The sequence below is a fragment of the Lytechinus variegatus genome, chromosome 13, assembly GCF_018143015.1.
Source record: "Lytechinus variegatus isolate NC3 chromosome 13, Lvar_3.0, whole genome shotgun sequence".
NCBI classification, from domain to species: Eukaryota; Metazoa; Echinodermata; class Echinoidea; order Temnopleuroida; family Toxopneustidae; genus Lytechinus; species Lytechinus variegatus.
Window position 1 is genome coordinate 23,508,921 of NC_054752.1, and position 24,147 is coordinate 23,533,067.

General features: G+C 35.7%; 2 protein-coding genes across 2 annotated transcripts; both read left to right on the forward strand.

Annotated features, from left to right (window-relative positions):
- Nucleotides 1-1,765, forward strand: LOC121426785 (histamine H2 receptor-like). Its single transcript, XM_041623186.1, has one exon. It carries the CDS (start codon nucleotides 74-76, stop codon nucleotides 1,154-1,156), a length of 1,083 nt encoding a protein of 360 aa, XP_041479120.1. The 5' UTR covers nucleotides 1-73; the 3' UTR covers nucleotides 1,157-1,765.
- A 7,145-nt stretch (nucleotides 1,766-8,910) lies between these two features.
- LOC121426758 lies at nucleotides 8,911-19,055 on the forward strand. Its single transcript, XM_041623144.1, has 6 exons — nucleotides 8,911-9,540; nucleotides 11,082-11,272; nucleotides 12,230-12,418; nucleotides 13,868-13,981; nucleotides 16,039-16,177; nucleotides 18,253-19,055. Exons 1-6 carry the CDS (start codon nucleotides 9,038-9,040, stop codon nucleotides 18,434-18,436), a joined length of 1,320 nt encoding a protein of 439 aa, XP_041479078.1. The 5' UTR covers nucleotides 8,911-9,037; the 3' UTR covers nucleotides 18,437-19,055.
- Nucleotides 19,056-24,147: the final 5,092 nt, after the last annotated feature.

Consider the following 24,147-nt stretch of genomic DNA (forward strand, 5'->3'; position numbering starts at 1 on the left):
ATTAATCATTTTCGTGGCTTCATTTGAAAATCGCTATCTTCTGATCGAGAGTTATATTCTAGAGGATATCGTCATGTGTGAGACGGCGAACTGCACTGACGCAGATGAACCCATAGTGTACCAGAACTACTCAGAGAGAATCATCTACGCCACGGTCACCGGCTTGATCTCCATCTCTGGTGCCTTCGGGAACACCTTGGTCATACTTGCGGTGTTCATCAGCAAGAAACTACGGAACAAAACCAACACCTTCGTCGTCAACCTCGCCATCGCAGACTTGATAAGCTGCCTGAACCTTCCCTGGACAGCCCTGGCACTGCTTTGTGAGGACGAGTGGCCTTTGCCAGACTGGATCTGCATGTGGGAAGGTATGATCCTGATGGTCAGCACCGGTTGTAGTCTGTACACTCTTGGTGGCATCGCGCTAAGCCGGGCTTGCCTGATTACATTGCCGAACCATCGGTACCATGAGATCCTGACCCCCAAAACTCTCTTTGGCCTCATTATGATTTTCTGGTTGATACCAGTGACGACATCCATCGTTCCGTACATAGTTTCAGACAGCTTCTTCGGCTTCAATGAGCGGTACAGCATGTGCATCTGGAACACTACGCATCCCTTCTCGCCCTATTACAACTTGATACTTGCCATTACCTTCTACCCCGTCCCACTCTTTATCATCTTCTTTAGCTATTTCCGCATCTGGCGCCATGTTCGTACTAATTCTCGTCGCATGGCCCGGGTCACCACCAGGATCGTCACGGTCTCTGGGCAGTTGGCCGGCCTGGCCAGGAAGAGCACATTCAGCAAGAGGCAGATGTCTGTCACGAAGAACCTCTTCATCATCATCGTTGTCTTTCTCATCTTGATATCACCCTACAGCATCCAGTTGGTCATACCAGGAGGCGAGAGATTGGTTCCTGCCTTCGGGATGATCTTCCTGTTCAATTCCTGTGTTAATCCGTTCATTTACGGAACGCGCCACCCTGACTTTAAGGTTGCCTTCAGAAGCATCTTGCGATGTCCCGTGAGGTCAAACCAGTTGATGGATTCGACAGCTTCGGCCGGTTTGCGTGTTCAGCCTTTGATAAGGAGACCAGCCCAAAGAGATACTGAATTCATTGCTCCGAATTCGACAAGCTCTTCAGAATCATAGTAATGAAGTTCGGTGGCCTCAATGCAGGTGATATTGGAGACACGAATTGCTATGTCATGCAAATCAGATTGACGAGGAATAATTAGTGGCAACTGCGTTAAACTGTGTTTATTCACCCCACCCCAATTGTCATTCCGATAATTTTTTCATCTGTAATGAACTTAGATGCCCTGGGCCAAGAATTCAATTTTGTAGTTCTCGTGAGTTTTGCAAAAACACGAATCTCTTGGTCACAGAATAGGCAACGGATTGAGGGATCTGGCGAATGCACGAGTCCTATGCTGTTATACATGTATATACCTTTCTGAGTTTCCTGATTCCCCGCAAAATGCAGATCTAGATAATTGAGGAAATAATTATATTGGATGTTTTCTTTCTTGTGCAATAGTAGGCTTACTTATCTCTTATGAATGTGTTATTTGATGATTGATGGAAAAAAATGAATGTTAGAAAAGTCGAATTATATACATGCGATCCGCATTTACCGAATGGCTATCCTGTGTTAGTTACAAATGACTTTTGGATGTGAAATTATAGAAGTGGGTTTTCAGTGTTATCGTTCATTTTCAGTCTGGTCTAGTCCTTTGAATGATAGTGTAGAAGTAACAATTCAATCCTACATAAGTGAAGTGATCGTTATGTCTATTTTCTTCACAAAATGATGGTCAAGTTCACTCTTTTAATATGTTTACTGAAATAATGGGGGTTCAAGCCCTCATCGCCCCCGGTTCCACGATGTTATAAAGAATCAAAGATGAAAACGGAAGCCATTGAAAACAAAATTTTATTAAACCTTCCCAAATGGTTGTGATTGTTGAGAACGAATGTATGCTGATTATCTTTTAATCATTAAAGTACAATTACATTACATTTAAGAAATCATCCAATTTGATTACTTGATATTGTCTTATTGAATGATGGGTTGATAATAATGTTCGATTGGTTCACACACTCTTAAAGGTGGTGCATTTTGCATTAAGCACTTTATTTGTTTTAGTGTCACTGGCATGGGGGCCTAAATTGGAGCCATGCACCCTCCCCCTCCCCTCCCCCCCAAAAAAAATGTTTCACGACCAAGGAAAGAAAAGGAAAGGGAGAGAGGGAAGAAAACACAACATTTTATTCTTGATATTATATCAAAATCTATACAAAAATAGGTCTTTTTAAAAAAAGATTGAAGATTTGTTCGGTCGCTTCACACCCTCGCATCTTTTTCTTAACCTTTGTTCCAACCGCTAAACTTAGCCACTCATTTTTTTTTAGCTTATTCCGCCACTGCTTTTTAGTGTGTGAGTGAATTAGTGAAAATTATTTTGATTGATTGATTGTTAATTATTGGTTGATTGATTGTTTGACCGATTCAACGATTGATTGATTGATTGATTGATTGATTGATTCTTTTATCCTTTCATTTATTTATTTATCCCTTCATTTATTTATCTATTTGTATATTGCTTGATTGATGAATTTGTGGTTGGTTAGTTAATTGAATAATTGATTGATTGGTTGATTGATTGATTGATTGAAATTTAATTCAATTCAAATCTTTATTTCATTTCTATTCAACATGTTTAAACACAATACAAAGTAATACAAATCGGATACAATTTTACAGATGAGCATTCTTATCTCATAAAAAAAAGATTGATTGACTAGTCCGGTTACACTTCGTAATTCCAAAGGTTCTTTATTCCGAAGGTTCGTAATTCCGAAAAACGTAAATTGCCTATACCTCGATGTTCGTTAATCCGAAAACGAAAAAGGGTTCGTTAATCCGAAAATTAAATAAGTTTCGTATTTCCGAAAATGAAATAAATACATTTTGGTAACAAGAACGGTGTTGTTCTTGCAAGATAACAGGATATTATGCAATGATAAACTAACAAACGATTATATATGTGTGTGTTGTTGCCAAAGCATTTATTGATTTAAGTGCACTTACATGCCAAAAAGGGCATTTGGTGCAAACGGATATTTTCACCAATATCATCTGTGTAAAGAAGTTGTGTGTTTTTGTAGTAATTAAGTTGAGCGAAGTTTTTTTAATTGATTTCTGATTGATAACATATATTTAGGTTTTATTTTTCGCGAGAAAGCGTGGCAAGCAAGCGGTTTGGCAAAAAATCAAATCTGAAGTTGTAAAACTCGCTTTTTTGGTCAATTATGGACTTAATTACTGTTAAAAGGGCATTATTGTGAGATGTTGCGAGCGAATGACGAGCTCAAACTTTTGGAAATTTCATGTAGGCCTAATAAGACATAATATTAATAATAATAACATTGGTATTATTTACCAAGGCATTATTTTTATTTTTATTACTAGCAGAAGCTCTTATTAAAAATGACATCCCCCAATTTTCAACGAAAACTATAGCTCGCGCTTCGCGCTTGCATTATTTAACAAGGGCTTTTGATATTATTACATATTAACTTTATTTTTATAATAATTATTGGCTATTAGGAATACCCTTTCAAAGAAAAAAAAAAAAAACAACTTTAAAGCTGCCGATCCGGGAAATTGTGGGTGAAAAAAAATTCGCCCCCCCCATTGGCGAAAGTTGGATCCGCCGGGGGAGGGGGTAGCAGGGGGCACTTGTACCCCTAAAAAATAACAGGGAAATGCTATTTTTCTAAAATGGGGAATTCTTTTTTTTTCTTCAAAATAAATACTTTATTTAAAGTATACATTTTAGATTAATTTTCAGGAGAAGCTCTTATTAAAAATGACATCCCCTCCAATACAAATCCTATTTTCTGGAGGTTACTCGAAAACGACCAACACACTTAATCCCCTAGCTGCATCTTTAAACCATTTGCTTGGACAGCATTTGCTCAGATTAAATCGAAATTAAGCGTATGTTTGATCCGGGCGCCTATTCTTAGATCAATACATGCTTTGGCCACAAAAAAAAACAAATCATCGTTCGTTAGTTTATCATTGCATAATATCATATTATCTTGCTAGAACAGCACCGTTCTTTTTACCAAAATGAATTAATTTCATTTTTGGAAATACGAACCTTATTTAATTTTCGGATTAACGAACCTTATTTCGTTTTCGGATGTACGAACCTCATTTCGTTTTCGGATTTACGAACCTTCGGAATTACGAACCTCATTTTGTTTTTGGACTAACGAACCTTCGGAATTACGAACCTTATTTCGTTTTCGGATTAACGTACCTTCGGAATTACGAACCTTCGGAATAACCGAACCTTCGGAATAAGGAAGCTTCGGAATTACGAATGTATGCGGACTAGTCCCTTCATAATACAAAATAATATTTCTACATAATCATGACGGAAATTCATTGACAGAAAAGAGTTTGAATGAAAATGAGTTTCTGCTCGTAATATGAATGTCAGATCTGTATATGAATTTATAATACATGTGGATACATCATCTTTACAGCGTGTCTAACGTCGCGTGATGTATTATGAAGAACCGCCCAGGTAGCATGTTTTCATTTCATTGAGAACACCGATGGCACAAAGGACAATTTCGCGTCTAAATAGGCTCTTGAGGTCGTGTATTGTCATTATGAAAACAATATGGTCAGAATAATATGGTGTACTAGTATATTTGATGCACTTCTTTCTTTGTCAGAGCCTCTATATTTATTCAATTTATTTCCCCTTTCTCAGCACTATATTACGAAATTTTGCATCTTAAAACTGGGTGAGTGGAAATGGACAGCCGAGGTATACAATTATTTGTGTTTATATTGGGCCTGAATGACAATAATAACGTCAGTTTCATTTCTCAGAAATTCGACCATTTTCCATGATGGGAATGGTATACGGTCAGTCCAAACTAGACGTATATTATTTTAATAATGCAATCTGAAAATACACTCGTTCAATTTGCCATAATGATCCAGGGATATGTCGTGTCGGTAAAGGTAAATTGACATGCCTACATGAAAAAACAACAATACTATTAAGAATAGAAAGAAGACCGTTACCTAATAACATTGAGTAAAATGTATATTAGGTAAATCTATGTCGAACTTGTACTTTTTATTGTGTTTTTTTTCCTTCTTCATCTTCTTCTTAATCCTATACTCCTCCATCTCCTTTGTTCTTCTTCTTCTTCTCCTTCTTCTTCTTCCTTTTCTTCCTTTTCTTCTTCTTCTTCTTCTTTTTTTTCTTCTTTTTTTTCTTCTTCTTCCCCTTCTCCACCTTCCTCTTTCGTTGTGCTTGCATTCTCAAATGATTTCTTTTTATAATAATTTCATTCCTTTGAACCGATTGCGTTCCGGTGGTAATTGAACGTAATTAGAAATAATAAGATACACATAAAAAATGTATAATATCAATATATTACGTTATAGAATATACTTCAAGAAATGAGAAATATCATATCAAAATATCATGATTATCAAAGAACGTATGGATGGTTAAAAAAATGCGGTCTGTACTCGACAACGAGTTTCCCACTGGAAAATTGCCCTACTCTAATGATAAAAAAATTTACAAGTAATATACGACATAATGTCCTAAGAAAAGAATATATATTCACGACCGTATCCTCTCCCGTTCTTTAGGAAAGTCTTTCCTCAAAGAACGAGATAGGATACGGTCATACTTAAAACTATCACAATAGTCTGTAATTACAGACGCTATTGACGAAGTCTCAATTAAAAGACGAAAGCTTATGGTCAATTCCAGCGTAACGGACATGACATTCAGACAAATTTTTGTAATTCAAAAGTTTATACAGTAGAATTAGCAGTCTTTTGATAATTATTGCTAAGCTTATCAGACACATTTATGTATCTGTTACATACACATAAAATTTCAAATCCTTTCGTTGAACAGTTGCGGAGAAATTGCACTCTTTGTGAGCGTAACGGACATGACACGAAATGGACGAAGCATTTTTACCTCTTATTGCTTATCAAAATTCCTGTGAATTCTTAGATTGCATGCACCTAATGTTGGTGTTAATTTAACCTTAAGATCATGCTTTATCCATAAAATAGTGTTTAACAACAGTTTTGCAGTGCATTCTGTATTCCTAGCTCAAAATGTAGCGTAACGGACATGACACACGAAGCGTAACGGACATGACAGTTTCGTCCACTTTTTGTAAGCGAATATAATTATTTTATTACAAGATATGGTACAAGTCTAATTGTTTACATGTTAAGGCTAGAGGTTGGAGACACATATCATAACTGGTAATCTGTAATATCTCCTATTATTTTGCAATTTGAGAGGGGGTCTTTTTGTACAATATTTATAAAACAAAAAAATATTTAAAAAAAATTATTTTACACCGGTTAACAACAGTTAATGAGTATTTTCCTGTTACTATCATCCACCACACATAATTAAAGGAGAAAAAGTTGATAGAAAAGATTATTTTTTATTCATGCCTTAATATTTGATAATATACTAGCGTAACGGACATGACACCCTTACGAAGTGAACTTCATCAGCACTTCTTAGTTTGAAAATGAAAGAAATATGAATAATGAAAGTAATTATGTAACAGCAAAGTACCTTTACTAACACTCTAAAGAAAAATATGTAGATATTATTAGCAGGTATCATTAATTTAATAGCTATAGCCTTAGTGATAATTCTATATTGAATACAATGTTTATCATACCACTACTGCACACTGAGAAGACCAAATCTCATTTTTGTGAGAAGAAAAAATGTACCAGACCTGTATAAATCCAAGATGAACATATTATGGAATGTATTGTATGATAAAGAACATGTACTAGTATTAATGCCAGTTTTAAGATTACAAAAAATGGTGTTAAAAAGTATTTTGATAAAAATTTAATAGCAGTACCTGGAAACCGGTCTTTCATTATCGATTATGTATGAGTTTAAAGGTAATCGGAATGTTTGTAAATATGCTTCTGAGATTTTTTTTCATTCAAAATAACTATCATCCTGAGTATAATCATCCTTTCATCAAATCTTGGATGTTCTAAATCTTACAATCTTGCTTGCTGACAAATGTGGCTGTATAATTTCGTTGTATTGTCCGCGCTGCTTGAGTACAATTGAAGATACATCATTCAAATTGTGATTATGGCTGACCAAAATACTATGATGACATAATTTATTGATGGTGCCACATTCTTTCCACAGCCCCTTTGCTTTGTGATACTGCAAAGAAATGCCACTGTAGATTCATGGATTCATAAAGCTACATCATGTAACACAGATATCCGAATACAAACTTGTTTTTAAATGTGAGCCCAATTCCCATGCCATCACTGAAGAAGTACATGTAGAGGTTGGTAAAAGTCAGATACTTTGAAGTAATATCATCAATGATCATGAATTCACAAGTTGGAGTTTTATCATGCTCCAAACTGTCAGTGCAAAAACCTAAGATAATCAAAAGTTTGTTCAAACACAAATGATGCAGATTGTGATCTGAGTATGTTGCCAGATCTAGCTGCATCTTATCCTAATATTATGTGGCATACCCTTAATTCTCAGAAAAATCTACCAGAACAAGAGCTGAACTTTCATCATTCACCAACTTCTAAAAATAGCTTGAATGACATGCAGATTCTAGGAAATATTACATTCAGCTATCCTCAAACAATTGAGACTGACCTCGGTCTGTGACACTGAGCCTAATATTTTGTTTTTGTGAATGCTGCCTTTTGCCATATATAAGGCGTCATGTCCGTTACGCGAATTGTCATGTCCGTTACGCAATTTTTATGAAAATGAGAAGTGGTAAGGGAAAATGATTGCTACACATGGTAGGGGGTTTAATTCTAACATAGAATCTGAATCTGCAGTACCTTTAGACAAATTTCCTGTAAGCTGTGAAAACTTTAAGTGAAAAACGTAACGGACATGACACTGATAATGGTAAAGAAATCACACAAATCTGAAGACAGATTTCTCTAAAATTGATGAATGACATAAAATTTAACAATTATTTTCTGTTGATTTAAACATTAATCAATTATTCAAAAGTTAAAAGAGACCTCTGGGACCTTGTTTGCTTTTAGTAGAGACAGGAAAGATGAATTGTTTAAAAATAGCCACATTTTTTACATCTTGCAATTTACTATTCTATTTTTTTGATGATGGAAAAAACTACAAAATTTTATCAATATTGCGATTTTTTTATTGGAAATTGAGACTTTATAGATTACTTTTTAAGAAAATTTGACTGCTTAAGTGAAATCTGAAACTTCATTTTTTCTCTTAAGTGAACATTTTCCATGGAATTGCCCTTAATCAAATAATGGTGTCCTTCGTCATCTGTTGAGTTGGCCTCGCCTCGTCTCATAATATTGTTAGACTGAAAACATCAAACCTTTTGTCTATAATATCTGAATATCCTTAAATTTCTGGGGGGCTTTATTTTCCTCTAAAAATGTCAATGTGAGTCGCTTTCAACTGAAAGACAGAAACAAAGTACAGAAATAATAATAAACCATGAAGGATGAAAACCATGCCCTATTAGGTCTATCTCTTGAAAATACATAACTTACCCTCTTTTTAAACCATATTTTACTTTATAAAACAATATAATATATGTATCGAATTCAAAATCGTGCATATTTATTACTAGTACAAGTGCATATATATGTTCATATTCTGGTGAAAAAATATGAGGATACAGAATGACAATCGACTCAGAATAAGCTTCACCATGTTGAATAATTCCCGCAGGCTTGGCCAATTATTTCCCAAAATTTTCCTCATACTATATTCATCCACTTATTTTCGGATACCTTAGCGAAAAGGGGCGAGGACGATGTCGTCTGAAAGCTTTGTTTCTCATCAACAAAAGTCGTGTAAGCATGTAATTTTTAACTGGAACAGTAATTATCAAGTAGGAGATTCTATATTGCTTATTTCTCAGAGTAAATCATAAATATTTGCCATGACGAAGCCCACGAAACGTCTTAACAAGCGAACACCGACTACCAACAGGGCCGATGGTTCATCAGCGGGCGGTGGGAGGAATCGCAGCGGGGCAGGTCAGGCGAAGGCTCGCAAGAGTATTGCGGACAATAAGTATGTACGGGTAGCGGCCATAATGTTTTTACCCATCCTGTTTGGTGTATTCGGGCTCATTGTTTTCCCTCCATCTTTTGATTTATCAACAAATAACGTCACCAACCCATCTAACTCGACACAGAAGGAGCCAATTATCCATGGAAATATGCGCAAAAATGACAAAATAAGAAGAGACAAAACGAAAAAGGACGTTGAAAAGACACAGTCACAAACAAGGAAAGATAAAAAATCAAAGGAAAGGATCTCAGAGACGGAGAGCTTCAAGCCAGCTATTCTGGATTCTCTTAGAATGCAGGAGATTAAGGTGGAGGGAAACATTGTCACTCCTGTTGAACTCACCAAAAACAACCCAGCATCTCCAGTGAAGTAAGTTTGGCCGGCCGTAAGTTTAAGAACAGACCTAAAATTTGAGAATATGACATTTCAATTACATAGTAGACCTACATCCTACATGATATAGAACTTTATCGGCCTAGATCTAACCAGTAACCACCAATGTTTAGACAAAAATAATTATCTGTTTGGGCCTTGGGGGAATATGGAGGCCTACTGAATTACTGATTATCCTCCATAAATGTGAAAATGTGTAAATATTCTTTGTACCATTTCTAATAATTAATGATCCCAGAATACTTAATAGAATTAGATATTTTTTCCGAGGCATAGATCTAAGCCTAGGCTAAATTGCATTTACATGTATGTCCAATGCCATGGTCTGGAAGCTGTCAATAGGTTTGTGGAATAGTACATTAAGTCTTTGTAATGATGAGTTATGCTAAATGATCAGTGATCCAGTATTACCCTATAAAAAATTAGTAATCATAACCTTGTTTATTGAATGAGTGCCTATGCCCAAGTTTTGTGAATATGGTCCTTATACTATTGAAGATATAGCATTTGAAAAACTCAACTTTGGTTCTGATTTCAAATGTACTACAACTTGTGACCAGAAAAAAAATAACACAGGCAATGTTACAGTGGAATAACACTATGTCCATTGTATAGGAATTAGATTTAGAGGTCACCTGTGTTAGATTAGAGGGCCAGGCCAGGGAACCCCAGTGTAGTTCCCGTAGTCCATCTGCATACCAACAATCAGATATATGGGGAAGGATGGGATACCAGGTGGGTGTTTCATAAAGCTGTTCGTAAGTTAATGAGTGACTTTAAGCACTCATTCAATGAACAAGGTTATAATATAACCTTGTTCTCAGTTATATCTCCATGTGTGACAAAATAAAGGTGGCAATGTTTGGCTTATTTTCTCTTTTTCTTTGGGGCAAATGCTTGATTTTTTTACACTGACAGTTTCCATTAGACCTGTTAATTCATACCGCTTGGCTCTTATTTAAATTTGATTCTTTATATCATTTTTTCTTAATTAAAAATAGAGATAAAAAAATGAAAATTTTCTTGCCATATTACTTTCCACCAATAGAGGGCGTACACAAAAATATGCCCAAAATTCAAGTTTTTGAGCGCTCTGGTGAATACAAAAATTATTCCCACATTACTAATGATAAATAAATTAAAACTATATGGAAATTAGTAATTTTGGTCACAAAAGTGATATTTTAATGATTTTTTAAAGTGTGTGCTCTATACAGCATTGGCATACCATAGTCCTACCTGTAGATTCTCCACAGGCCAGATGGTAGCAGTGAACAAGTGACTTTAAGAAGGACTGGTGGTCCTTGTGGTAAATACTATATTGAATTGGCGATGGCTTAACTCGTAAGAGGGGTTCCCCAATTGTTCTTAAAGTTGCTCTTAACTTACGAACAGCTTTATGAAACACCCCACTGCGTTCCATTGTGATTCAGTTCACTTGCTTCCTGGGTACAAGTGATATCAAAATGATAATAAAATATATTTCGGTATTCTTTCTGTCATGCTCTCTCCTGCAGGGTGTACAAGATTGAAGGTTTTCTGACAGACCGAGAATGCAGCGGCTTGATGCGGGTTCACCAGCATTACCTCACCAAGACCAGCTCTCAGAATCCTATCATTTGCTTTGACAGCCTGAGCACACTAAGACGACACATACAGGATGCAGGGATGAAAGGTGTTACTGTGTCTTATAAAGATTTCACAGAAGGTAATATGATGGTAGATTTGGCAGGATTTCTTCTTCTTATTAACCATTTCAAACCTATATTGAACAACGCCTACTTAGCTTGTTGTACACCAGCAAATTAGAGGCTGAATGTCAAACATTTGTACCGTCGCACACAAGACGTACCATCCAAAATGTACTGTTGCATGGCTTTTGGAGGTGATGTCACAATAAGATTTAATTCATTGCGCTCATTAAAACGAAGGTACAATAAGCGTATAAGCCTGCTGGCTAAATGCGCAATGCTGCCCAAGGTCATGTGCGCTTGTGGGATTTTGCCTTTCGCTTTAAAATTTTTGCTCCCTTTTCATAAATTACTGCAGGGAAACACTCTTTTTTTTCTTCATATTTTGCTAAATTCCGAGGCGTTGTACAACACAAATAATAAATATTCTTATTTGTGCAATGGTGCGAGATTTTGCATTCGGTGAAAGAAAGAGATGCTCTATTCAACTCGGTTAACGCCTTGTTGAATAGAGCATCTTTCTTTCATCTCATGCGAAATCTCACACTGTCTCACTCATGACTATTCTTTATTTTTATACCATTTACCAGATAAGGACGTTTATGTTGATTTGATACTTTAAACGGCATACAATCATTTATTATTATGTGGTGTGGGCTAGTAGATTAGTCTCCGTACTTTGAAACAGAGAGTCATGGGTTCAAATCCCCAGCCATGGCATGAATTTTACCAGCAAAAATTTGATACACATTGTGCTGCACTGCACCCAGGTAAGGTAAATGTATCCCTGGCAGGAATTCCTTCAAATGCTTGTGGGCTGTAAAAGGCTGCCAGGCTAATCTGGGGTAATAATATCCAAGTCCCTATGGGATCACAGGGAGACATTGTATCATAATTAAATTTGCTCTGTAGAAGAACTGTATATCTTTATTTATATATAATAATTTTTAAGTTGGATTATTTTCGATTTTCAGGAACGGCCTGCATAAATTCCAGTTTCTCCGAGAGGCTTGGTTCATCCTTGACATGGTCCCGCAGTACATCCTTCTACCCGACAGAGAGCAAGTTTTCCACCGTCTTTGAGGATAGGGTCTTCAAAGCTACAGGGCTCAAACAAACTAATGGCGGGAAATTCCAAGTGACCTCCTATCCAGAAGGAATAGGTGAGTTGAAGAAAAACGAACTTGCAGTAAACCATTGATTTCATGAGAATGTATGCAAAATCAATTTAATTGTCACCAGAGGCCCGTTTATAAAGAGTTGCAACATTTGTCACTTTGCCATTATGGCAACTACCATAATGACCTTGATTCTGATTGGTTGCAGAGCCCTGTTATAATGTTGGTTGCCATAATGGCAAAGTTACAACAGTTGCAAGTCCTTTATGAAACACGCCCCAGATTATCCTAGGTATAGGTCTGGTACAGTTTAAACTGAACTTTATGGCCCGTACTCTGAAGTCAGGTGTAATTTAAACTCTGGTTTAATTTGTGGTTTAACTATGGAAAGCCAGTTGTTACACAAATCTCTAACAGTAGAGGTACAATGTATCAGCTAATTTGACTCCCAAAACATTATTAATTGCCTGGGAAGGATAAGTATGACATTTAGCATGAGAAGCAATCACTGTGAACACAATTTTGAAAAGTTTGGCTTCCCATAATTTTAGCACAGATTTAGACCATGGTCTAAGTTAAACCGACTTCAGAATACGGGCCAATGAAATCATGAAGTCTAATCTGAAAAATGATCTCACCGAAGACAGCCAACACAGATAATCAAATATGGGACAGTGTATTATTATTGCTAAGGGAAAATACTCTAGAATTTGGTGAAATATCATGCTTATTTCACCTGTTTCTCAACAATTACACAATTTCTTCCAGAACCCTTGGGAACATATTGTTTATTCATATGAATAGATATTTGCATGTTCATTTTGCTGGATTCTTTACAAACTCACTTTGAATTAATTTCCACAACTGGCATATTTACCTTTAAATAGTTTCGTTAGTCACCCCCTCTTGAAAGACACATAATAACGATGTTCAAGGCCAAAAAAAAAAACAATCTCACTGAGTGTTCCAGCTACTTTTGTATTCATTATTGTAGAATATAAATGCAAGTAGTAAACTATTAAATTGGATGTTGATATATACAGATCCATGTTAAAATTGAAGTATGCCAAAATACCTTTATGAATTTTGATGATGGTCATAACCTGTGCCAGGTGCTTTTCTAGACTAAAAGTTTTAGAGGGCTTGAGCAATATTCAACGTTGGTTTATTCAATGCAACGAAAAGCAGCATAGTGTATGTGGGAGACTGTACTGACCAAGCACCTATTTATTTGAAAAAAAAGAAATTGCTGCAAGGCAGTCTACTCTGTATTTTGAAAGAGAAGATTTAGAAAGATCTGGGGCCCGTAACACAAAGCTTAGCAATGATCGTAGAACATTTTTCTACGATGCATTCTATTGACTACCATGTACAATTAATCGTAAATATCAAGCGTACAATTAATCACTAACCTTTGTGTTACGGACCCTGGTATTCATAAAACATGACCCATGCTTTGTAATAAATTATTTCCTCTTTGTCATTGATGATCAGGATACAAGACTCACACAGACTGTACTCTGGGTAACCAGGACAAGAGGGACAGGTTTGCCACCATACTGGTTTATCTGCAAGATGTGGAAGAAGGAGGAGAGACAAAGTTCCCTGGCAAGTAAAAGGGAGTTTTTCGTATCACGCCGCAGAACGCTTTCAAGATCATAGAAAGTGTGTTGTCAAATGCCTTCGTGACAAAGAACAACCAAGAAGTCTTTGTCAAAAAATGATGAATCAAAACAACCTTCTTGTCCTGGTGGGTATTTCATAAAGCTGTTCATAAAGTTATGCAGAACTTTACGAACGACTGGAACCTGTTCTTGTGTCATAAATCAATTACACAGTGATATCATATACAGTGTAGCACAAGAAAGGATCACCAGTCGTGCGTAAAGTCATCCGTATTTTACAAACAGCTTTATGAAACACCCATCTGGACTATTGATAAAGGACTATTTGTAATTCTTTTTGAGCTCTGAAACTAGGACAAACTGCCGTTCGGGTTCACCATTTTTTTTTTACAAAGACCTCCCTGTTGTCATTGTCATTTGATGGACATTTTCAATACATTTACTGTTTTCTAGAATTTGTTCTGCGTGGCAGTGCTAAACTCGCTATGAAATGGCACGATGCACATTGCTCTTCAGCCCTTTTGCATATTGACTTTGTTTAATGATAGGATTGGACAATCGGTGTACAGAATTTTTGGTTTAACAGGTGCCCGTTTCATAAAGCTTTTCATAAGTTAAGAGCAACTTTAAGAACAAGTGAGTGAATATTTCTTATGCGCTAAACCATTGTCAATGAACGTTTTGGTGTATGCCATTCACCACAAGAGAGGATCACCAGTTGTTCTTAAAGTTGCTAACTTACAAACAGATTTATGAAACACCCCCTGGTCTAAAAGCAGTTGATCTCCTTCTCAGATAGACTAATAATTATTACATGGGCTTAATCCATTTGGTTTGCCATCAATCCTTTTATGGTATTTAGATATCGGGATGCAAACTTTTTCCATTAGATACTTTTCAAGTTGGAGTAGATGGCGGCCTTCTGACCATCACTCATGTTGAAACGACATGAGAAAAGACAGTGAAAATTTAAAAAAATAATCATTCTGAGAAGAGGAATTTGGACAACTCTGTGACACAAACAATAAGATTCCCCGATATTTTGGGCTAACTCATGATGATATGGAATTTGAATACTGAGGGAAAAAGCAAGGAAAGTGCCGATGACCAATGCCATCGGGGATGGAGCTGGGGAAGCTCGGAGGCTAAAGCCAGTGCCTTGGCCAAGAAGAAACGGCGCATTAACAGTGCTCCATCTGATAATAAGGGGACTGATCGTGACCTACTTATACAGCTAATCAACAAGATAAACTGCTTGTTTGGAAAAAAATTGAACTATTTGTACCCGTATACATCTGAATTTTCAATCATCTATTTTCTTTATCTTTATATAAATAATTTTTTTATTAACAGAAACCAAGACCCAAGTAGAAAAGCAATCTTTTTGGATAGAGTAAAACAAGAGGAACAATTTAAAACAAGTTTCATCAAATCGGTTATGAAATAGCCAAGTTATGGATGTTTGATAGGTCTTGTTGTACTTTCTATGGGGATCCTCAAATTGGCAAACATGCTTCAAAATGGCTGATATTGTGGACAACCCTCCATTTATTTTTTACACAAATTTTCCCCTTTATTTTACATGTTTCACGTCATTACCTCCTGACCTTGACATACGTAGTGTGAATTATTTTTTCCAATGACATATAGTATGCTCAATAAGAGGCATGCAATTTGAAAGATAATAGGGAAAATCTGAAAAATTGTGTTAAAAACAGATGGAGTTGTCCAAAAAATCAACCATTTCCAAGCATGTTTGCCAATTTGAGGATCCCATAGAAAGTACAAGAAAACCTTTTAAACGTCCATAACTTGCTTTTTTTAACAACCGATTTTCATGAAACTTGTTTTAAATTATTCCTCTCATTTTACTCTTTCCAATAAGATTGCTTCTCTTCTTGCGTTTTTGGTTTCCTTTAAGTGTAGATAATCTCAGAATTTTTTTTCGAGAGACATTATTACCTCATACATGTATCTTCTCAAAAAGCATTGCTTATAAAATTGACATCTTTTCCCTTGTTTTCATTGCTTCTGGCACAGAGTTGGGAATCAGCGTAAAACCAAAGAGAGGTCAGGCAATCGTCTGGAATAACATGAACAGCAATGGAGAGTGTGAACCCATCTCTGTACACGAGGCAGCCCAGGTCAGGAAAGGACATAAATACATTATTCAGAGATGGTACGTTTCACCATTTACATGGAGCGTTTGGCCTAGTGGGTTGGTCTTTAAACTTTGAAACAGAGGGTCGTTGACTCGAATCCCAGCCATGGCGTAATTTCCTTCAGCAAAAATTCATCCACAGTGTATTGGCAGGAAGTAATTCCTCAAAAAGCTGTTAGAGCACAATCAGTAGACTCCCTTAGCTGGGGTAATAAAAGAGTGTCTTGGACACCTAGTAAGTATTTGGGAGTTTCTTTGGTTCCAAAAAGGGCTATCAGGTGTGTTACACCTGGGCCATTGACCCAACTTTTGCTAAAGTACCTGTATGTATAGCAAGCTGTTTTCTTATTTTATTCTATTTCTCGATATCAAGAATGTTGCAATGTTCGCCAGGTAGTGGGGAAAGACATACATTGTGTCTGAAAAGGCGATGATTTTGGGAACGTTTCATCAACAGTTTTGTCCAACAAGTTGTCAGATCTGACATCTTTCCTTGAACCTGATTGGCTGAGAAGCATCATTACTATGGTAACTGTCGGATAAAATGGGACTTGTCGGATAAATGTCTGACAAGTCCTTTCATGAAACGCTCCACTGGGGTGGTATTCTAAGATCCATTTTATCTCAGATAAAATAAAATATTTTATCTCCGTTAAAATCAGTGAGATAAAATACCCTTAAAATCTCTCCAAATTGGTATTCTGAAAATCATTTTATCTCTGTAAGACACACCTACTTTTTAATCAATATCCAATTAGAAACGTGCTTTTATACATGTAGCTCTTTCGTGTCAGTCAACCAATTGAAATCCTTTCCACAAGGAGGTGTGGCAAAGGGGTGATATTGCGTCAATTTTTTACTTCAAATACGCTTGCACTATACGCTCGCGCGTCTTTTCTTTTTAACAAAAAGGACAATGCTCTCATCTTTTTTAGAAGTCTATATCGCATCTTTTCAAGCATCATTTCAAAGACAATATTAATAAAGACAAGTCTTATAAAATACTTTCTTATTGTACAGGAATAACGTTAAGGTGTTATTCTTAATGTAGATATTATTTTTTCTTCATTTTCATTTCAACATTTGGGGTTAATTCACTTAGAAATATTGGTGAAATCAACGTCGCGGAGATAAAATAGCCCCCACCCTCTTTTCAGTTTATTTTTTTTTCTTCATACTATCTTGGCAGCAAGCACATCATCCGCGTTGCATTACCCAGATACGCGATGCCTTTGTCTATGCAGGCACTGTTTTGTTGCGTATCATTAAAGTTACACAAGATAAAATTGTAAATTTTATCTGAGAGATAAAATGTCATCTCAGAATACCAATTTTAGTTTAAGAGATAAAATAAAATATTTTAAAGATAAAATGACCTCAGAATACCACCCCAGGGAATGATTGTAAACCCTTCTAAAGCTGTTTGAGTCATTTTACCGATATAAAAGCGGAAATCTGATATTGTCATCGTGGTCAAACCTACCTTCCTAAACAACTGCCTTGTGTAGAAGGAACAACTGTCTATACCAACTGCTTGTTTTGTTTCCCTATAATAATTTTTCCACATTGTAACATGTATTGCAAAAAAGCTTCTATACAGACCACCTGCTCATAACTTAGACTACATTTCTCCCTTGTGTAGTCTTTTAGACAGGTTTGAATGTATTAATTTGTATAGGTTTATGGGTGTCCAGCTTAAAGGTAAAAACAATGAAGTAGCAAACAAACAGTTGTTTTATTAGAAAGTCTAGATTAATTGTCAGCCTATTATTCTAGATCTAAACCGGGTACATTGACATAAAATTCTCGTTGTCAAATCATGAAATCTTAGCTGAAAAACTGACAACAGATCACTATAAAGCATATATGGGACAGTGTAGTAATATTGCTTGGAAAATACCAGGCATTTGATTGAATTCCTTGTTTATTTTGCTAATTTCTCAGCTAGTATTACACATTTTCTATCAGAGCCATGCAGCACCTATTTTTTATTTATGCGTACAAAAAATTGGGTGGTCATTTTATTAGATTCTGTTTTAACTCAGTGCGAGGTTGTTACCACAACTGGCATTTAATCCTCTCCTTTATCCCAGGTACTACTATCAGAGCTTTGCCTACCTTGGCAGGAGGGCACCTGAGCCAGCCTTGCCTGCCAGAGCACCGGGCCAGCCTAGGGTGAGCTGTGACGAGTACGAGCATGGAAGCTGCCGATGGTACGATGAATGGAACAATGACCACCTGACAGAGTACAGAGCCTTGCAGTCTGGGTTATCCTGATCTAGTAGCCGAGGTGCTGTATCCCTCTCCATAATGATAGTAATGTCCTTTTATGCATTTGAGGTTACCAATGGGATCCTTTGTGGCCGGCGTGCATGTGATTAATCATATGTTTGGCCTAGTGCATAGATTTAATAATGACCTGCTATTAGCGGTCATTAGTAAAAGAATAATGACCGATCACGGTTTGGGACGAGGATGAATTGAAATAGCAATAGTTACACTCTGCTTGTTCAGGTGATACAGGAAACATCTGCATTCTGGTTCCATATTTCATGAGGCCCGAAAAGCAAAAGGAATATGTAAACAGAATGTAGATATTTTCCATATTCCGTATTAAAAGGAGGTGTGACACTTTTGATCTCCTTAGAGTGTATCCTTATATTATTGCAGAATAAAGGACATCAGTAGAATAGAACCCAAAACTGCAAAACCCTGCATTAATTCATGACATCACAATGATCACAGTAAAAGGAATGTGCATTTTGACATTGAAATTAATTGTGCAGATAGTAGTACACAGAGCGATGCTTTAGTACACTAGTCACTTACATACCATGTAATATGGTCTCATATTATGTGGTTGAAAACAGCTCTGGCATGCGTGTTACAATGAAAACAATATCAAAACAACAACAGCTGAACATTAAACAGGTGATATGGGTTCATATTACCCGTGTGATCTTTTTTGAGTTAAAGTAAATTAGGTAAATACAGGATTTTCTCACAAATAAAATTGACCAATGAGATTATAATTAAAATGGTACACTAAAAGCTAAGGATTCACATCACTATATATCTCATAAAATATATATCATATGACTTTGCTTGAGTATTAGAATACTTATCGTCATTGAGACCACTTAAACCATTGACAATGCCTTGGATGTGTTCAAACTGTAACTCTTGCATCTAATTCAAAGTTATATCTTACATGATGTGTATTATTGTATATTTTTATTAGTTCTCATAAACCACAATAAGGGTCACTTTATCGATCTCCTGTTGACCTCTTATGAGTATAATGACTGACCATGGTTTTCCAACTCTCATGGTCGTGGCAGATCGCGAAGCCTGGCGTACCATTGTTGATTCATTCTCAGATGCTTCTGATTTGTTGTGTAGTATAAGTCAAATATTTTTCTAAGTGGAAGCAGTTATGCTACCATGCATAATTTATGTATTCTAAATCAAATTTTTCCTAAGTCAAACAGATTTCTGGACATGGTCAAAAGGTATTTGACTTTGGCATATTCATCAACAGTGCGTATCAAAAAAAGTTTACACTTTGAAAAAATCCTGTAAAATTATGCATTTGTAATATCCTGAAGATTTTTCCACATTTTAACATTGGTACAGGTCCATTAAAGCAAATAACGATATAACTGTCAAAAAATATTTCCGCTTGAGTGAGCACCACTTACTTTTGAAAAGTTAGTGAAAAATGATTTGCGCAGAACATTGAAATAGTTATGCGAATAAAAGTAGACTGTAATCATGAAGAACACATGGAATTTAGCTAGTAAAATTGATTTGAAGATATCTTCTACTTTGTTAGACTTGTTTCCTTGCCCAAAACACTTCGAAGAGTGCATTTCGCCCTACCCCACTCCCCCACACACCGAGCCCATCGTGACGATATTTGCTTTACACTGAGGTGTGATTTTCATTATGTTTATCATTGCTAAAATTGAGAAAAGTTTGGAGAAACAAGTATTAAATGAAAAATGAAATGTAAACCCACTTTCAATGATAAAAACTTTGTGAAAAAATGCTGGAGATGTCTGATGTAAACTTTTATTCAGATTCAGTTATGTCCTCAGATCCAGCTGGCACAAAAAGGGTAAAGGTTTTGCTTACTAAGTGTTGAAATTTCAAATTCGGGCGGCAAAATTGTTACAAAATGCTTGAATGTATCCGTTTTATTTCAGTTGACTAAAAGTGCAAGGGAAATGTATGATAAATGTTTCGAAGGGTAAGTTTGATTTCGTCCTTTCCCCTTGATCCAGCATGAAAACGACCAATTCTGCGCAAACAGATTTCTCCGAGCTTTACAGAAATGGACAGTGCTCACTCAAGAGTAACATTCTGACAAAACTTTTACTTTCATTGGATAGATGAGACCCAAAAACAAGATTATACGTGCAAAAATTACCCACATGTTGTATATTTTTGAATTCCCAGGGGTTTTTCGAAGTGTAAACTTTTTTTTGATACGCACTGTATATCTAAAAATGAGTATATATTTTATTCCAAAAAAATGTTCTGATAAGTTTGTCAAGTAATAAATGTTGGTGAAATGGAATCATCTGAGATTAAAAAAGACCTTCATATCTATACATTATAGTGTATTTGAAATATGAAGAAAATTAATTTTCAAGAAAATAACAAAAGGAAAAAAATATCTGTTGTGAGGTTTCACCAGTCAATTGGCTTCTTTGGGCGCATTCACCCGTACATTGGCGATTGGCCTCATCCCTCCACTTTTTTATGGTCAGTCCCTTCCCACTTCCAAAACCATTCCATGGCCCCTGTACTGTTCCCATACACATGCAGTTCATGAAGCTGTGAATATATTTTTTCTACATGTTTTTTTTTTAAATATAGTTTAATGACAAAACTCTACATCTAACATTAAGTGACTGTACTGTGTGATTTTTTGTCAAATTTAATGTGCAATAAATGATTTCTACCGAATTGTTGTAATTATTTCTAAAACACTGCAATGGTTTGCTTCTATTAATTTTTGTGAAGTAAAATTATCTCTCTTAGTAAATTCTCAATACTTGTAGACTAGATCATAAAGGTTATTAGAGAGATAGAGTCTTGGGGAGGGAGGGAGAGAAGGAGAGAGAAGAGAGTGAGAGAGAGAAAAAAGGTAGAGGGGAGAGGGAGAGGTGCATGTGAAAAAGATATAGGTTGAGGGGGTTTTTTGTCTCACCTTCAACATTCAAATTTTAACCAAGGTTAAGCTTTTGAAATCCCATCTTGACTTGGAAAGTATGTGGACCTTATTAATGGAAATTAATAGGTGATAATTAATTAATGAAAGTTCCAGGTCATATGACCAATGTCGTCCAAGTTCAATGAACTTTGACCATGTTTGGGATATTTTTAGAAATGTCATCATAACTTGAAAGTTTGGGACCAATTTCAATTGAAACTGATTACCATGGAGGTAAAAAGGATGGAGTGACCACAATATGCAAATAATTCATGGATTGAGCTTTAAATTTCTAAAAAGAAGTCCAAAGGAATACACAGGTGCAACAGTCTGTAGCTTTCGATGGTGACCTGTAATGCTGCAAGTTTCATGGGAAAAATGAAAAGTGATTTACATTGAAAATAGATAATTTGGAATATTTCAAATTTTATTTGATCAAAAATTGTGCGTATCAATGAAATTCACATGAGAATTGTTTTTTTTTTCTTAAAGCCTCATTATGTCCTGAAATTGAGCAAAATATTGAATGATAACTTCAGAGAAAAACCCTCAGAATTCTTAAATCAACATTTTACAAATTTACAAACACTTTGACATTACAAGAAAAGAAGACTAGTTATAGGGAAGATATACATTTGTAATTTCATGTGCCACAGGTGCGACCACTCGAGTAAAAACACATTTTGATAAACATTGCATTTTTTTTTGGGGGGGGGGGGGTTCGCAGTGTGTCTGCTCATACTATCCGACCACAGGTAGTGGTCATCATGACTAAAGAATATTTCTTGGCCCGTAAGTCTGCAGCGAGGTAGGGATCATTGTGTACAGTCTGCAAGGAAAAATCCAGTTAAAGGGATGGTCTGGGCTGAAAATATTTATATCTTAATACAAAGAGTATAATTCACTGAGCAAATTACCGGAAATTTCATCAAAATCGGATAAAAAATAATAAAGTTATTGAAGTTTAAAGTTTAACAATATTTTTTTTTAAACAGTCGTCATGAATATTCATTTTAGTGGGCTGATGATGTCACATCCCCACTTTCCGTTTTCTTATGTTATTACATATTTTTTTTTAATTATTTCATACTTGTGTGAATATGTCTCCCTTATAATGAAATAAGTTGCAGCAATTGATATCTAATGCACTAAGTCAGTTGTCGATCAAATTTTATCTAGATCTTGGAGGAAAAAATTGAATAAACCTAATTTCATATAATTAAAATACAAAAGAACAAGTGGAGATGTTGCATCATCGGCCCACCTAATGAATATTCATGAAGAATTTTTTGACAAAATATTGCTTAATTTAACAGTTCAATAACCTTGTTATTTGTTATCCGGTTTTGATGAAATTTTCGGCATTTTGCTCAGGGAATTCTACTCTATTTATTTAGCTATGAAAAATTTCAGCCCGGACCATGCCTTTAAACATATGCCTGCCATGTGTTATCCCTGCGGCATCAAACGTGGCTTCAGAGGATATGAGTGAGATGGTACTCCATCCTCTTTTACCTCCATGGTATTACTGATTGTCTTGCATGATTTTTTTTTTGCTCTTTACGATATTCTGAAACGATCAACACAGAACAACAAAATTTTCACCGACAATGATATAATGTATGTATTGAAGTAATTTATTTTTCATGAATAGATTGTATGATTCATATAATTGGCAAAAATATATAATAATACAGTAGAAAAACATATACATAGTATAGTAGAACAGGTTGTCAGTAGATAAGTTTGTCAAGTCAAACATGATCTAATTAATTTGCTAAGTCGGGTCAACGTATCATTGTCTGACTAACAAGCGACTGTATCGCCTTCAAAGCTGTTTTTTCTTCTTCATTTTATTATGATATGATGACGTAATGACGAAACGATCCGTCTTGTACTACTACTTTCTTTGCCTCTCTGCACGATGCATGTATACGTTTTTAGCTTATTCAAATAATTTAAGAATTCCATTCATTGCATAGGATATAGTAGGCCTATACATAAATAGGCAATGTAATTTACTTGAAAAGTAGAGAACGATGTTCTTTTAGTTCTTTGATTGATTTTCATGGATTAATATCAATAATATGCACACAGAGTTAACCTCAAAGGACTGGGCTATTTGAGATGTATTGTGGACGGGGGGGGGTGCATGATGCCCCCCTTCTGATCTCAGCCGCCTTTCGTCCGATCGCGCAGAAATTTGACTCGCACATTCTTTACCATATAAACCACAAGCCAGTATATAAAAGAAATATGAAAATAATTATTTTTATCATGAATAAAATATGCAAATTTATTCGTGAAAAACATTTTCAAATTTAACACCCAATTTCACTTCAAATTTTCTTCCTCTTATTTTCCAGATGTCATCTTTATAACTTGATTTTTTCCTCACTTTGATGTACTAATTTTGGAGTATATCTTTGTTTTTAGGATTTAATTTTCAATGGGAATTGTCACAAACCATTTAACAACTAAATTAAACTTTTAATTAATTATGCAGACCAATTAAAACGGAAAACATTCCCCCTTTTTTCAATCTCATCTCCCATAGAGTATAAAAAGTTAGCCATTTTTTGGCATGACATTGTCTCGTAACAAGTTACGTGGCGTCCCGATGATGTACCCGTATGTCGCGAATTTGGTCTAAAAGGTTGCACGACACTTCAAATAAAAAAGTCATACAATTTTGCGGCACTATCTTTTTGCGTTTCGGAAATATCACGCAAATCTTTGATTGGGGTGGGGCATCATGGTGCCTCCC

Coding starts and splice junctions, on each gene's coding strand:
- LOC121426785 (XM_041623186.1), top strand. CDS start 74: ATGTGTGAGACGGCGAACTGCACTGACGCAGATGAACCCATAGTGTAC.
- LOC121426758 (XM_041623144.1), top strand. CDS start 9,038: ATGACGAAGCCCACGAAACGTCTTAACAAGCGAACACCGACTACCAAC. Junction 13,982..16,038: donor AGGAGAGACAAAGTTCCCTG/GCAAGTAAAAGG, acceptor CTTCTGGCACAG/AGTTGGGAATCAGCGTAAAA. Junction 16,178..18,252: donor AAATACATTATTCAGAGATG/GTACGTTTCACC, acceptor CCTTTATCCCAG/GTACTACTATCAGAGCTTTG.